This window comes from Musa acuminata, chromosome BXJ3-6 (genome assembly GCF_036884655.1).
Source record: "Musa acuminata AAA Group cultivar baxijiao chromosome BXJ3-6, Cavendish_Baxijiao_AAA, whole genome shotgun sequence".
In the NCBI taxonomy this organism is placed as follows: domain Eukaryota; kingdom Viridiplantae; phylum Streptophyta; class Magnoliopsida; order Zingiberales; family Musaceae; genus Musa; species Musa acuminata.
The window spans coordinates 14,430,488-14,446,361 of NC_088354.1; the positions used below are offsets into that span (position 1 = coordinate 14,430,488).

At 44.7% G+C, this 15,874-nt stretch overlaps 2 protein-coding genes and 1 pseudogene across 8 annotated transcripts; 2 read left to right on the plus strand and 1 right to left on the minus strand.

Annotated features, from left to right (window-relative positions):
* The first annotated feature begins 1,588 nt into the window (after window positions 1-1,588).
* Window positions 1,589-2,883, plus strand: LOC135639497 (xyloglucan endotransglucosylase protein 6-like). Its single transcript, XM_065153261.1, has 3 exons — window positions 1,589-1,808; window positions 1,914-2,014; window positions 2,107-2,883. The coding sequence occupies exons 1-3, from the start codon at window positions 1,634-1,636 to the stop codon at window positions 2,719-2,721; spliced, it is 891 nt and encodes a 296-aa protein (XP_065009333.1). The 5' UTR covers window positions 1,589-1,633; the 3' UTR covers window positions 2,722-2,883.
* Window positions 2,884-3,121: 238 nt separating this feature from the next.
* On the plus strand, window positions 3,122-8,990 carry LOC103988180 (transcription factor bHLH112). Of its 7 annotated transcripts, XM_065154197.1 has the most exons (13): window positions 3,122-3,323; window positions 3,631-3,715; window positions 4,587-4,665; window positions 4,782-4,861; window positions 5,084-5,309; window positions 5,438-5,517; window positions 6,981-7,461; window positions 7,540-7,858; window positions 7,932-8,042; window positions 8,107-8,172; window positions 8,256-8,321; window positions 8,429-8,488; window positions 8,583-8,990. In XM_065154197.1, the coding sequence occupies exons 7-13, from the start codon at window positions 7,073-7,075 to the stop codon at window positions 8,730-8,732; spliced, it is 1,161 nt and encodes a 386-aa protein (XP_065010269.1). In that variant the 5' UTR covers window positions 3,122-3,323; window positions 3,631-3,715; window positions 4,587-4,665; window positions 4,782-4,861; window positions 5,084-5,309; window positions 5,438-5,517; window positions 6,981-7,072; the 3' UTR covers window positions 8,733-8,990. The 7 variants fall into 7 exon arrangements, with proteins under 7 accessions (XP_065010269.1, XP_065010266.1, XP_065010271.1 ...); XM_065154194.1 differs by having other exon boundaries at window positions 3,122-3,326; window positions 4,587-4,861; XM_065154199.1 differs by lacking the exon at window positions 3,631-3,715 and having other exon boundaries at window positions 3,122-3,326.
* Window positions 8,991-10,692: 1,702 nt separating this feature from the next.
* LOC135639790 (NAD(P)H dehydrogenase (quinone) FQR1-like) lies at window positions 10,693-13,615 on the minus strand (annotated as a pseudogene).
* Between the last annotated feature and the right edge of the window lie 2,259 nt (window positions 13,616-15,874).

Genomic DNA, 15,874 nt, shown 5'->3' on the forward strand with positions numbered 1-15,874 from the left:
TATTTTGCTCGAGTGGATTGCATTTTTGTGTCTTGAAATCCTTAGCAGAGGAGGCACATATAGTTCATTTAGTCCAATTAGATTGATGCTTCATCTGATTTATTTGAATTGGGTTTGGGTATCTTTCAATAGGATTTAAAATGAATTCGGATAATGAAATAGGTACCTGAATCAAGTTGTTGATGTGTTCTGCACCTAACCTTACGCTAGCTTCGACAAATCCAAAGGCTGATGGAGTGAGGTCGACGGTATACGACGGTACCTACGAGCGAGTAAAAGGCAAAGGAACAAACACCATGAGCGCACCGAGGACGAGCGTCATCGTCGTTTTCGCCTCAACCCGTGCTGGCTCTGGCGTCGAGTGGGTGCGATTACTGCACGCCCAGCGCGTCTCGCTTCACGGGACACGCAACCACATCACGTCGCGACGAGCCAAGGAAACAGCTCCTGTGGAGTCCCACGACAGAATCGACATCTCGGGCCCCTCCGCTCTGCTCCATTCGTCAGGCAGGTACGCGACGAGATGTCCACCACGTACGAGACAAGTGTCTTCTTCCCTTGCGATAGCCGTTCCATTTTTTGAATTATCGTGTTGCCAATTTGAACACTGCAGCGAAAAGTGTTCAAAATTCAAAGCCGGAACCTAATTCTACTTCCGGACAGAGGAGAACGAAGACGAGCTGCTTTAGATTGTGGGATCCACTGGATTTTCCTGAATAACGTCTGGGCTCAGGCAGCTCATCCGTAGAGCCCAATAATGGCCATGTGTCGTAGAAACCGCACACACGTCCACGTCCTGTCACCCGCACACACCACGCTAATAGCAGTGCATTTTTTTCACGCCATGTCACGTCCTATAATATCGAAGCACGGCCGTCTGACGTCCCACAGACGGTTACGGGTGGCTCTCTAGCGTGGCTATGTTGCCGGATAAGCTCGGGCTCGACCTTTGATGTGCCAGCCCACACAGTTCACCTGTTTTCTTACACGTGGGCCTACCAGATACTTCGTTGGGCCCCTCAGCAGCAGCACCAGTCGAAGAGAGACGGTTGATGCCCGCGGGTCTGTGATTTCTTTTCTGGCAGCGGGTACGTGGGAGAATATAATTGACGGTACGACAGCTGTTCCACGACGTCAGCGCAAAGCGACGCCCGTTGACGAAAGCTACTACACAGATCCGACCCGAAACTCGCCGACGCTGGGCCGACGTTTATGGCGGGACCCAGCGGCGGACAAAATATCTTCTCATTGATGGGTATCCTTTCGGGTGGTCCCAGGACGTTCGAATTTAAAAGCAATGGGCAGTAAAACCGGTCACGCTTTTTCTTTTGGAAGGGGGATTGACAGCTCGCAGGCGTCAGAGTAACAGCTGGACTCGAAACGCGTCGTCGGTTCATTGGCTGATTGGTCGTCTTCATCCTGACTCGTACGGCCCGGTCCGGGAAAACGGCTATTTCTTCCGACGTGGCTTCCCGTGATCGGGTCCCATAATTATCTCTAATCCTCCGTGGCCGTCGCGGCTTCCCCGTCAAGCTAACGGGAGCGGTCTATAAAGGAGGGGTTCCACGCCGAGGAGCTGAGCGCAGCAAGTTCCCGCTCTGCTTCGTTTTCTTCTCTGCTTCCCCGATCTCCAATGGAGTCGAGTAATGGAGGTGGATGGCGAATGGTAATGGTGCTATATGTCGCGGTCTCGATGGTGGGATCAGGGTGGTGTTCGAAGTTCGACGAGCTCGTGCAGCCGAGCTGGGCGACGGACCACGTCATTTACGAAGGGGAGCTTCTCAAGCTCAAGCTCGACAACTCCTCCGGTGCGTTTCCAACCCATATACACCTGCGAGCTCCTTTTCCGGGTTACCTTGTCGTTTGCAGTTTCATGGAACAACGTGTTATTTGTTTTGTTTTCGTTGTTTCAGGCGCCGGATTCGTCTCGAAGAGCAAGTATCTCTACGGCAAGGTCACTGCAGAGCTCAAGCTGGTGGAAGGCGACTCCGCGGGCACCGACACTGCATTCTACGTATGATTTCCTTCCTCTCCTCGCCACCTTGTTCTACCTCCTTGTGCTTGCATTGTCAATCGAGCTGGTTGTGTGTGTATATGTGGGAGCAGATGTCATCGGACTGGGTGAATCACAACGAGTTCGACTTCGAGTTCCTGGGGAACAGGACGGGGGAGCCGTACCTGGTGCAGACCAACCTGTACATCAACGGGGTGGGCGACCGGGAGCAGCGCATGGACCTGTGGTTTGACCCCACCGCCGACTTCCACGCCTACTCCATCCTGTGGAACCCGCGGCAGGTGGTGTTCCTCGTGGACGACACCCCCATCCGGGTGTTCTCCAACCATGAGAACCGCGGCGTCGCCTTCCCCCGCGACCAGCCCATGGGGGTCTATAGCTCCATCTGGAACGCCGACGACTGGGCCACCGAGGGCGGGCGGGTCAAGACCGACTGGTCCCACGCTCCCTTCGTCGCCACCTTCCGCGGCCTCCGCATCGACGGCTGCGAGTGGGCTCCCGAAGCCGGGGCCCCGGCGGAGTTGCGGCGGTGCGGCGGGAGCGGGTGGGGGAAGGAGGGCCGCTACTGGTGGAAGGAGAAGGCGATGGAGGCGCTGAGCGTGCACCAGAGCCACCAGCTCATCTGGGCCCGGGCCAACCATCTGGTCTACGACTACTGCAACGACCCTGCCCGGTTCGCGACTCACCCTCCCGAGTGCGGGAAATAAACGCGGTCCTGCTCGCACTTCCACTGCTTGTACAAAAGAACCCCCTTTCGTTCACCGTTTAGCTTGTAAGTATCATGTCTCGTGTGCTTCTCGTTATCAGTGACTTGGTCGTTGGATGTATCAAAGTTTAGGGAGTAGAGAAAGGTGCTTTCGTCTTGTTTATTGGTGATGTTGGATCGCAGTGCATTGATTGACGTGCAATTTGGTTACATCACAGTTCACAGTTCACAGTTCACAGTTCACAGTTCAATCCAATTCGATAATTCCGACGGTTGCAGTGAAGATAAGGCTGTTCATGCAACGTCTGCTGGCTTTTTTGTCTAGTAGTATGTGTGCGTGTATGTCCATGAATGTATACATGTCCATGTAGGTATAAGCCCGAACGAACAAAGCCCAGGAACACTCTGGCCCGTTCCCGTTTCCACGCCATTGGAAAACGCTGTCCGATCTGTTGGGCGAACAAGAAGCCCTAGTCGACGAGTCCGTCTCTTTCTCGTGCATCGATCCGATTCAAGCTCCCCAAGTGCGAATCATGGATTTGGAGCGCTCGGTAATGGCTCACGGCAAGGCGGCACCTGCCGTCCAGGCTTCCTTCCTCGCCGGTAGTGCGTGTTTCTTCATCGTTTCCCATTTCATTCGCTCCTTGAATTCACGATCGTGTCGCCGATTCGTTTGCAATCGATGACATCTTTTAGAACATTTCTTCTTTATGTCTTGCTTTTGATCTTGATGTTGAATGAGTGGATTCGTTCAGTAAAGAGTAGTTTCTGGTTCCAAGTGGATTATCCCCATTTGCTGTTTATTATTGCTCTTCTTGCAGTCTCCTTAACCCTTCTATTCCCTCTACTGGACTTCTACGACTTTTTGCATGGATCGTTCACTGAATTGTTTTCTGTTTCTCTTGAGGAGGAATCTGGCGTAGGAGGTGGATTGCTTGTGGGTATGTTGGCTAGCTTCCTGAGAAAATGTTGCTAATTGAGCTTCATTGTTCTTGGTTAGTACTCTTGATAGCATGACGCAACCAATTTATCCATGCTTCTTTGGTTCCAATGAATAGGCTGGATCTGCTCATGACCTTCTGCAAGCCCAACTAGTGTTGTATTATTGATGCATTTATCTTGAAAAAGGGGTGTAGCAGCAGGTGCTCGATCGACCATTATGATCCTGGTTGATCTTGCATGACCTTCATATGTCTGAACCACTAAGAATTTATTGCTGCTGTTGTGTAATTCAGGAGATATCTTTATGGAAGTCCACTAAATGGGGAAATACTGTAAAGAAGAAAGACAGGAATATCTAATGCAGAAGAACAGACAATTCATGGACCGATGGTGTCTTAGTACTAAAAGTTAAGCATCTGGGAGATATTGTTCTTTGAACAATATATGAGTTCTTACTATGAATTACACAATATAAGATAACCCCTATAAATACAAGATTTACTCAATTTGGGAAAATTGATCTACACTTTTTCTTATTTGCTGAAATTTTTTTTGGTAAGACGTACAATCAAGTAGTAATTTGTTTATATGTTTAGTTGAGCAACCAAATCCTCAAATAATGGGTCTACCTATGATGAAATTGTGGATTGTCCAATGGCTTGCGGCACCCTTGCCCACATGGTTGGATGGGCTTTTGAGGCATTGTTTAGAGTTGGTTCATTGCATTGTTCCACAGCAGTATCATGTGGATACTTGTGGGGGTTTTTGATTGCGTTAAACCGTCTTGGATCCTTTGTTGCATGATCGTTTAGAGCTTGCGAAGTCTATGTCTGTAGTTTGTGTCGCTTATCAAGTATTTGCTGAAATATTTAGTTGTGGGATCTCGAGTAAAACGTTTCTTCTAATTCATCTTCTATTTTGTAGGTCCTTAAAAGACCTTAAAAGGTTATGAGGAGGCGCTGACCCTTTGTGGACGGATGCGCAAGAGTGCCGTACGACTTAGGCAAATCCAGCTAAATCTATGACAAATTTCATGAAAGACATTCCTTACTGTTTTGCTATTGATTAAAGATTGTTATACCAACAATGGGTTTTCCTTGATGCAAGCAATCTCATCAGCCTGGAGGTGGCACTCATCCAGATCTTAAGCACTTCCAGGGACCTGAATACATATAGATGACTAATGGAAAACTTTGAAGGTTTCACAAGAATTTATCTTGTTTGTTCTTCACACTAGAATCACATACATAGTTAGAAGAAATATGTAAATTCTCTTTTTGATTTTGTCAATGTTTCTAAGTCATTTTCAGTCAGTCATAAAGAAGTGTAACTAGCTCAACATCCAGTAGCTTACCATGTGCTTCTTACTTTGATGCTCCAATGGTTGCCGAGACCCAAGTTTTGCTATGCTTTGACTACAGGTTCAGGACATCAACTAGGGGAGAGGCTCTGGTGCATGCTTCTGTTGAGAGATGCAGTTTCTTTTCAGTGATGCTGCAGCCTGTTTTGTAGATCAGAATACCTTCGTTTGTGTCACTGAGAAGATCAAGCTGAGCTTGAACCTAAGCTTCCACAATGGCACAGGAGAAAAAAGTTAATTACTACTCTCTCATTTTGTCACCTCAAATAATCCTGGAAGTCAGTTGGGTAAGCACTCTAACAAGAAACACTGAGTTGATTGAGTTAGTCTATTTTATGGGCAGTTTAATGTAAGTTTATCTTTCATGTTTTTACAACTTGACTACAACACTTACATCTCTGTTTATAATATGCAGTTGGCAGACATCAACAGCAGCACACAATATGGTGACTAATAACGCCCATCAAATCTGTATTTGCCAAGCTAATGGGAGAGGTAACAACTCCATTCATAAGACACCGAGTTATCATCAATTACTGTCTTGGTATATATCTTGTGGAGAGTATATAAATATGTGTGTTGAAGTATGTAATCTGCTACTTTTCGTGAGGTATCGTGGAAGCCGTGTTGACCCGGGGTTCCAAGAAATGGCAAGCGCTCGCATCTTATCTACACGTGGCGGCAGTGCACGGTGCCTTGGGTCAACTCCTCCACCTTTGCAGCACTCACCAACATTACAGAGCTGTTGTCGCCACCATATATGCCCTGCACTGTGCCCGCGTCTCCTCCTCTTTCTTCCTCAGCCTTCTCTTCTGATGCCCGTCGTTCCAAGATTCACTTAAAACCTTGTCATCGTTATTACATGCATGCATGTAACTTTTCTTTACTTTTTATCCTCGGTTAGCGGTAGAAAAGAAAAGACTCGATTGGCATGTAGATTGAAGTCAGTGGTGACGATTAAGACGTCCAATATCGTACATTAGGTATGGACGAAACGGAGGATGATACGGCGTGTTTAGTAAATGATTTTGACATTTCCGTGGCCGTTCTGCCCATTGTTAAGAGGTCAACTGTTTTCAACACCAAATCCTTCATCAAATCACACCATAAAGCCGTGCCAGTGCCGTATCCAAATCTAATCTTCCATCTACGGAAGAAAGATACATCCAATCCTAACCAGGAATATGTATTTTATGTCGGTCAAACCATGCGACCCCTTAGTAGCCACGATTTTTGTCATTTCCCAGGGCGTTGACTCGCCGCGCTACGGTGCGGTGGAGGGAAGGAACGTGGTCAAAGCTTTTGTCGGTACATTGTACCGTTGGCGACACGGGATTTGGATTTGGATTCTGGGGCGCGTCGCTTTCGTCGCTTTTGACCCGTAGGCACGCGTGCGCTCGAGCGGGTCCCGCGTCGGTCGCCGCCTCGCGACGTGATAGGCCGAGAGGGGCCTCGTTATCCTCACGCCAGGTTTGTCCTTCACCACCACTCGGTGCTCACTCTCTCGTCGCCATGCCTGTGAGAGAAGAGAAGCAAAAAGGAACGTCTATTTATCGGACGGTGAGGTCACGTTTTAGCGTGGAATTGGGTCATGATGTTTGTGCGATTGAGAAGAATTAATCCTTGGTTTGAATACTATGAGTTGGTGTTGCACTGACTGAATGAAGTGGAAAAGTTAGGTGGGAAGCTCTCTCTTTTCGAAAACTGCTATTATTCTGCATCTCAATGGATTTGACATGGTAAACAACAACATATCAGTAATCCCAGATGGTTTAGAGTTGGAGAGACTGAGAAGCAGAATGGCAAAACAGCAAGAAGTTAACAAGCAAATGGTCAATGTCCTCCTGTAGCTCTCTGGTGTTAATCTTTATAAGCTGGACCGGCCCATGCAAGTCAAAGTATTTATTAGTTAATATCGATGTAATTAATCTAAAGCTTCTTAAGTATTTGGTTGACAGATGTTGCAACGTAGTAGAAAGCATTGCACTCATCCGAACTTGCACCAGCTCATTCGACCGGCTCCACACACCACCACAAAAAGCTTTATATAATGGCAGGCCAACACACCAAACCTCGGAAGACTTGTCAGTGCGAAGCGGCAGAGGAGAATAGTTCCATGGCGGATCAGTTCCAAGCAGGCAGCTGCAGCGACGGGAGCTGGTGGAACACGGCCAGGACCGGCGGCCCGATGATCCCTGCGTCGGTCTCGTGCTCGACGGAGATCACAAGCAGCGGGGGGAGCTTCCACTGGCCGGCCGTCGGCGACGTCTTCGAGGCCAAGTCGAGATCCCGCGATGAGTCGCCGGTGTCGATCTCGAATAGCTCCATCACCTTCCAAGACCTCCAAAACTCCCACGGTTCGGCTCCGGTGATCACCACTCCACCGGCCATGGATTTTGGCCTCTCGTCCCCTACCGCCGACTGGAGTCAGCCTTTCTTGTGAGCAGTAGATCCACAGTCAACGGTATTGTACCTTAGTTTGAGGTGTTGAATCATACGAATCAAATGCTTTTGCAGTTGCAGTAGCATGAACGGATCAAGTTTCCTACACGACCACCATGTCTTGAGCTCCAAGATCAATAGCATGCCGCTCCTTTCGGCATCCGGTGGATTGCCTTCTGCACTGCTACAAGACCTTCTCGAGCCAGACAGCAGACTGGAAAGATCACTTCACGACGCACAGGTGATGAAGAACAAGTCCTCCATCGACTACCACGAGCAGCTTTTACCTCCGAAGCAGCAAACGCACTTCTCCGACAAGACACCCTTCTGGGATCCATCAGAGAGCAGCGTGACAGAAGCCCACTCAAGTTTCTGCAACAATCCTTTCGCCAAGGTCACTGGCTTTTCTCTATCGACCTTCGCATGTCTTCTTCTCCGACGATGTCGCTAACTTGGCTTGCGTGTAGGCGAACTCAGGAGTTGGTGTCTCTTTCCCCACCTTGGAGAAGAAAGGTGGAAGTGAACCAGCAGGCAAGAAGCCCAGGATCGAGAAACAATCGCCATTGCCGACGTTCAAGGTATCATCGAGCACTTCTTATGAGCTTCCTGAATCCTTGGTGAGAGATCCAACTATTGATGCAGGTGAGGAAGGAGAAGCTAGGAGACAGAGTGACCGCACTGCAGCAGCTGGTTTCACCTTTCGGAAAGGTAAAGCGGTCATCGGTCTCGGAGTCTTCCTTCCCTTTCGGTGATCTCTCCTTATGTAACATAGCCGCAATCCTTTGTTACAGACCGACACTGCATCGGTACTCCACGAGGCGATCGAATACATCAAGTTCCTTCACGATCAAGTCCGTGTAAGTCTCTCGCCACCATCGTCGATCGTGCTCCTCTTAAGGAAGCAAGAAGGCAGGCTTTCCTCACGTCCAACCTCTCACGCATGATATGTATGTATTCGATGCAGGTCTCAAGCGCTCCGTATCTGACCAACAGCCAGCAGATGCAGCAAGTAAATGCAACCAAGGTTTATCTTCGAAGTGATCTGCCGTTCTTCCGATTGCTTCCTTTGCTATGCTGCAAAAGCTGATGAGTTGTTTGGCTGTTCATGAAACATGCAGAGCCTGGACAAGACGAAGGATTGCGAAGGACAACATCAAGACCTCAGGAGCCGAGGGCTGTGTCTGGTTCCAATCTCAAGCACATTTGCGGTTGCTAATGAGATCCCTACCGATCTCTGGAGCACTACGTTTATAGGAACGTTTAGGTAAGCAGAAGATAGTCCTCTTGAGGAGGAGGCAGATCAAGCACTCCTCCACAGGCAGTCTGCTGCCAAGCAAAGAAGAGATAGGATGGTGCGGAGAGAGAGAGAGAGAGAGAGAAGGGGAAGGAAAGAAGTGAGAGGTGGATGAGGGAAGTGGAGGAGGTGTTGGAATGTGGAAAGCTGACACCACTTATTTCTTTCTTTTCCTTCTCTATTGTCAAACCAAATAATATTATTGTAAGAAGGATTCGAGCTGTTCTGCTTATTCGTTGGGCTTTGGATGTGATAGTGGAAGTCAGACGGTGGTTCATTTGGCCACTCGTCTTCTCTCTTTTCCTGTGAAGAGTCCGTCCTGTGTACTTGTCAATGCTCAGGTGATGCCCACACTGTGATCACGCTCTCCGTAAAGAGTAAGCGTCACTCGAAACATCAAACACGCATCATTACTCTGCCAGCCCTGAAATCATGAGTTGCAAGATGCCATGTCACAACAATTTCTATCACAGATCCATAGTCAACAAATGAAGATTAAATATCCCAATATTCCGAAACTGTGAGGACAAATATTTTGCATTAGAATATGTGAGTCCATATGAATAGTTCATCTGTCAACCAAAACGGTGATATTAAGACTATCGAAGTTATCACATATCTTTGATCGATCATGATGATTCCTCCTATCGGGATTTTAGAATTGTGACGTGCGTTTCTTCTTAGTCTTCTCGCAATCTCCTTTTTAATCTTCTCCGAGTGCTCTTTCAAAGACTATAAAAGCAAAAGGCCTTTAGTTTCTATTAGAATAATGTTGAAAGTCAAACTATTTCATCATAATATCAAACTCATGCATCAAAAGTCTCCTTTATCAAAGAGTAAGACCAAAAAAATACATTTGAAATGAAATGGAAGCAAATGGTGCTTCTCATTAACGGCATCAGACAGCTAAATACAAGGAACAGTGCTGCTTCTCAAAGTAGGCCATCCATGAAAAAGAGATCAACAGCAACATGAAACCCAAATTGTGAACGATCACATGATATTGATGGAAGAGTTTGCACTATGATGAAAATAATAGAAGATAAGAATAATTATTGAAGAAGATTTATTATACAAGTGAAAAAGCTTAAATACATTAAGTTGTCCCTCTCCTATTTATACAGATTAGGAGGAAAAATTTTCCTCAACAGAACGAAGGATTTTCCTCAACAGAATATAGAGATTTCCTGTCAAGGATACCAATCTTGGATCGATGAAAAGAATGGCTTACGAGCGAGAGTCGTGAGTAGAGCAAAAGCATATCGTTGCTACTACTGCGATTGCTGTTGTTGTGAGGACATAGGCGTTCCTTCCGTTCCCCTTAAGTCCGTCCTTCGTTCTCTAAGTCCGCTGACTGTTGGCAGATCAACGAAGACTATCACGGTGAGGAAGATGAGGATTGGCCGTGGAACCTCTTAGGAATTTGGTTGTAACGGTGTTGGTCGCTGGTCAAAGGCAAGAGTGAAGCTTTGCTTTTCTCAATGGCGTTGGTCGCTGACCGAAGGCAAGAGCGAAGCTTCGCTTTTCTCACTGATACCATGATGAAAATAATAGAAAGATTGTTGCTGCTACTGCGATTACTGTTGTTGTGAGGGCATAGGCGTTCCTTTCGTTCCCCTTAAGTCCGCCCTTCGTTCTCCTTAAGTCCGCCGACTGTTGGCAGATCAACGAAGACTATCACAGTGAGGAAGATGAGGATTGGCCATGGAACCTCTTAGGAATTTGGCTGCAGCGACGTTGGTCGTTGGCCGAAGGCAAGGGCAAAGCTTTGCTTTTCTCAGCGGCGTTGGTCGCTGGCAATAGGCAAGAGCGAAGCTTCGATTTTCTCACTGCTCTGATACCATGATGAAAATAATAGAAGATAAGAATAATTATTGAAGAAGCTTTATTGAAAAAACTTTATTAAAAAAGTGAAAAAGCTTAAATAGTGTCCCTCTCCTATCCTATTTATACAGGGATCCCTCAACAAAATTGAGATTTTCCTCAACAAAACAGAGAAATTTCTTCGTATAGTTGAAAAAATCTTATCTTCTAAACTTACATGAAAGCTAAAAAAACTCACTGACTTCAAACATAAACAAAGAGTTATGTTTATCCAGCAATCCAATGATAATTCTATCTGGGCTTATATCAGGAGGAGGATCCCTTTAGCTTCCTTGCAATGCCAGCAAAGTATTTTCCTGGTGAAAAGCCTGCTCCAGCTCAACCTCCGATGGGTATCGGGATCCATCCCCAGCAAATGTGCCTGCACCATAAGGGCTGCCACCCTTTATTTTCCCCATATCAAACATTTTGGCACCAAAGGTGTAGCCAATCGGCACAAAGATCATCCCATGGTGGACCAACTGAGTTATCGCTGTTAAACTGCAGCACAGGCAAAGAGAGTAACTAAATGTTCGGTTGTCCAGTCGCAGAAATACAAAGAAATGGTAACAAAACATCATCCATTTTCAAGTGATAGATCATAGATCATGTTTCAGAATTGAAGTGCTAGGACAGCAGATGTAGGGATGAAGGGAAGTCCACTGTTTAGCTTCAGGTTCCTGTTGCAGTTGCACAACGGATACGTATTAGAGCTGGTATATTAGATTAAACCAAGCATGCTAAGCATACAGAAGAGCCATTTTTTTTGTGAAAAAGAGACCACAAAGAGGATCAAACAAAATCTTAAGTCTCAGCATTTTGGGAGGAAGTAACAAGATATAGTGATGTGGGACGAATCAATCAAAGAATTTAGTAAACATGGAAGATCAAGATGGGATTAAAAAAATTGGCTCTGTATCTGAAAAGGCAAGTTGATAAACTGCTAAGTAATTTTCCTTAGTGTTGTTTTCATATTCAGAAACTCTTTATCATGGTAGTGATGATAGTTATCCGAGCTATTTAAAAATGAATCAAGTTTATGTTAAATTATACTGAAGATTTTTTTTTTTTGTGAGAATTATGCAGTAATTAAAACTTACGGAGTAGTCTCCTGACCACCGCCTTGTGTTCCAGTGCTGTAAAATATTCCTGCTGGCTTGCTTGCTAGCTGCTGTGCTCTCCATAGTCCTCCGGTTGCATCAAGAAATGCTTTGAACTGTGCTGCCATCATGCCAAATCTAGTTGGGAACCCAAATAAAAGTCCATCTGCCTCAGCAAGTTCCTTTGGTGTAATGATGGGTGCATTGCCCTTAGGAGGTGCACCCATCTTCGCAAGTACCTCCTCCGGCAAAGTCTCGGGTACCTTTTCAGACATTCTTAACCACAGTTAAAATGCTATACCATAAGATGTCATTCCTAAGCATATTTGGATGGAAAAGCAATTGTTTTCTATTTATAAGGACTTCAAATTCTAATGTACATTATGTCAAAGACAAAAATGCATTTTGATGCACACTGAGATTATCTCAGATCTGTATTACAGTCCACGAATCTCACTAGGATTCACAGAAAAGAAATTTAATTCAACAGCTTAATTGGGGTTACACTATCTAAATAAATGACAATTCACCTGCCAAAGTTTAGCTTCCACTCCTTCAACAGATGAGGCGCCCTTTTGGATCTCCTCTGCTAGCTTTTCGACATGTCCATACATGGAGTAGTACCTTCACAAACATCACAAAAGTAGTTCCAGTGGCTATGCTTAAGTATTCAGAAATCAACAGAATAGGTAACTGAAGCATATATGGTTCATCAATTGTTTTTGCTGAACATTTATGCTTCCGGTAGCATAAGAAATGTGATCAGTAACAACATAACTGAAGTTTCTGATTGGTCAGTGTCAAGTGCAAAATCTAAAGTACAGATGGTCAATTTTTTGTCTTCCAAAGGGAAACTTTCCATGTGTTATGCTATTACTTACTTTGATGGTCAAATTTCCTCAAGTTTGGTAAGGTCTTCATCGAGAGGAAGGGCAGCATGCATGAAACAGAGAATTGAGCAACTTATATCAGGGCAAAGTTCCATGAGCTGCTCATGAAATTGTGAAAGATAATTTACTAAAAGACACATTAAAGCCCAAGTCTACCTGACATATAGCTCTCTACAAACCAATAGAGGAAACACTAGTTTAGCTGTCCAAGGATCAAACTCTACAGAAAAAAAATCAGTTATATAACATATAGCAGCTATACGGGTACTTTTGTGACGGACACGAAGGCAAATGGCAATTAGTGCATATAAGCACAGCGGTTTTGAGGTCAGAACCATAACTAAGTTCAATAATCCACAAAATTATCGAAATAATTCAGCTATAAAGAACGGTTCTTTACTTCGCTTCGTCAGACATCAATGATAGTCATCGTTTTGGCAGTTTCTTCCATCGGTAAGTACTAAAAATTTGATCTTTATTACTCAAAAAGCAACCTTCTTTTAAGAATCCACAGGAAGACACAAAAGTAGCATCAGAGAGCTAGCAGTTCAATGTCAAAGATTGCACATCGTTCCGTATAGATGGCCCCATCGAGAAGCTAAATCAGGAAGCATCCGATGAACAGGACGATAAGATCAAAAGGAAAGCCAATCGATCTCCAGAATCCAAATACCAGGCAACAACAAACCCCAATCGAGTCCCCCAAATTCGCCCCATCCTACCAAAACGATAAGAGTGACTACCCCTGTGGATTATTAGATCCAAAGGCACGTCAATCGGCAAACCGGCAGAGCGAGTGGTGCTTACACTATATAAATCTCGGTCACCATTGCGGCAGGGCTCGCAGCTCTGCGCCTCTGATCACGGAGGAAGTAAAAGAGCGACCTTTGTTTCGCTTGAAGCGAGGGAAGAGGAGTGGAGGTCGGCTATTTATAGTTGCGGTGGGAGAGGTAGCTCCCACGGAGTCGGGGAAGGGGAATGATGCTAAGTCTTAATTAAACCTGTCATTAGCGCTTCCATCATGACCTTACCTTACTTAATGCCGCAATTATGGAATGCGATGTCCATCAGTACCGACCAGCCACCACTGTTCTGCTTTAAGATTTGCGAAATTTCTGATGTCACTTTTTGATATCTGTGAAATCAAAAGCTCCTTAATATATATATATATATATATATATATATATATATATATATATATATATATATGTAGTAATAATGAAGATTCCGATAAATGCGAAAGATACCAATTAGTTTTGTTGACAAAAACCTCAGTTGCTAATGTTCTGGATATCTATATATCATATTTATATATAGATGATATGATATTTTGCCCACGACACCCTTTACATATCATATTTCCTTGCTATTAGACAATTGCAAAGCTGGGAAAAATCATATTTACAATTATTAAGAACCTCATAAATGTCACTTCCATTAGCATTGATTCCAGAAAACTCAGGTTAATCACTTCTAACTTCTAATCATGATTTAAGATTCCCCTAATAGTTTTGCTGAGTACCTCTCTATACTAGAGGATATCAATATGAGGTAGAGTTTCAACTAACAATTAACTTATAATAACGGCTAAAATTTAACTCTAATGACATACACAAGTTTCTTAGTTTTTGAGAAACATATATTTGCTATGCTTAATTTTAGAGGGACAAATAATATAAAGAGACATGAACATTTGAGAATTTGATTTTGGTGTAGCAACTGAATGATTCAATCTTTTTGTGTTTGTGATGGTTGGAGCGGTAGGTGCATTTGGCACACAAAGCAAGCATTCAAACCTTGGAGAGGAACAATTCCCACTTTGGGTTGTGGAAGAGGCAGAGAGCACTAGTTGAGATGGCCTCCTCTCGCTGTGCAACGATGCCTTAGTGGGGGTATATCATCATGACGACTCCTCACCTCACCATGCTTATCCCCTCCTCCATCACGACTTCCTTCCAGGCGTGCAGCTCTCAGTTGTGCTCCCCATCAGAAGCTACTATTTCACCCAATTCATGCGCCATTGATGCTGCTGTGAGGGCATGATGGTTTCCAACTCTTCACATGATTGACTCGGGTCATTATTGCTGTCACTTTGTGTTGCTTAAGCAAATACCTTTTGAAAACATTCCACATGTTGCAACAATAGAGATCTGCAACCCATAGGCTTTGACTCCATTCCACATGTTGCAACGATAGAGATCTGCAACCCATAGAGGCTTTGAATCCATTCCACATGTTGCAACAATAGAGATCTGCAACAGTTCTGGTGATTCATATAAGAAACATACACAGGCTGAGTCCATTCCACATGTTGCAACAATAGATATCTGCAACAGTACTGGTGATCATGTAACCCACAGAGGCTGCATACAGTGAACAAGACTTGATATAGGAGGAGGAAGAGGGGCTGACTTCACCTTTAAGGATGTCCCTTCTTTGTTAACAATCATGGCTTCTCTTTCTCTTGATTGTGTTTTGGAAGCAGCAATGATGGTCTGGTCTCCGCTCTAAACGTATCATCCCAAAGTCAACATCTCCAAGGTTAGATGGAGGAGAAATGTGTGACACAGCTTCTCAATTCACTGTAAAAGATATAGAGGAGGCAGTACCAGAAGCCAGCAAGCTGATCCCACTCTCCCAACACAAGGAACAGCAGAAGAGATCAACATAATTGGTCATATGCCCAGCATTATTCTTAGGCTGAACATAATCCTCATCCCTGGTAACATTATACACCACAGATTCCATTTATTTATCACTCTAAGCTAATGCTTAATAAATTTGTTATTACATGTAGGTTGAGGACCATGCTTAATCAAGGATAAATCTTGTGGACGGTCTATCCTCTTGAGCAAAAAGTTTCAACATTGCAGCCATGTTTGATATTGTCTTCTTTTGTCTTCAATTACTCCCTCTCAGATTCAGCTCTTCTGAAAGAAGTTCCATGGAGATTCAACAAACAGCGAGGGTTTTTGTTTGAACATTAGCACCTGTTACTTGCTTTCCCATGCCTTCTGAAACTCTATTTGCTTCCGCTTGATGATGCAAACACTTGTAACGAACACAATTTCTGGGTGCCATATTTTATCAAGATCCTCTTTCTGATCTAGTGGAGGCATTCGAAGCTCATTTAGTAAATCTGGGCATTCCTCTTCTCAGCTTGGTTTTGGGTGTTTCCTTCTGCTCAGAGTAGGACAGCATATTACCAGCTTCCCTTGATGCAAACTTGCATAAGATTTAATGTTGAAGACTAACCAGCAGCA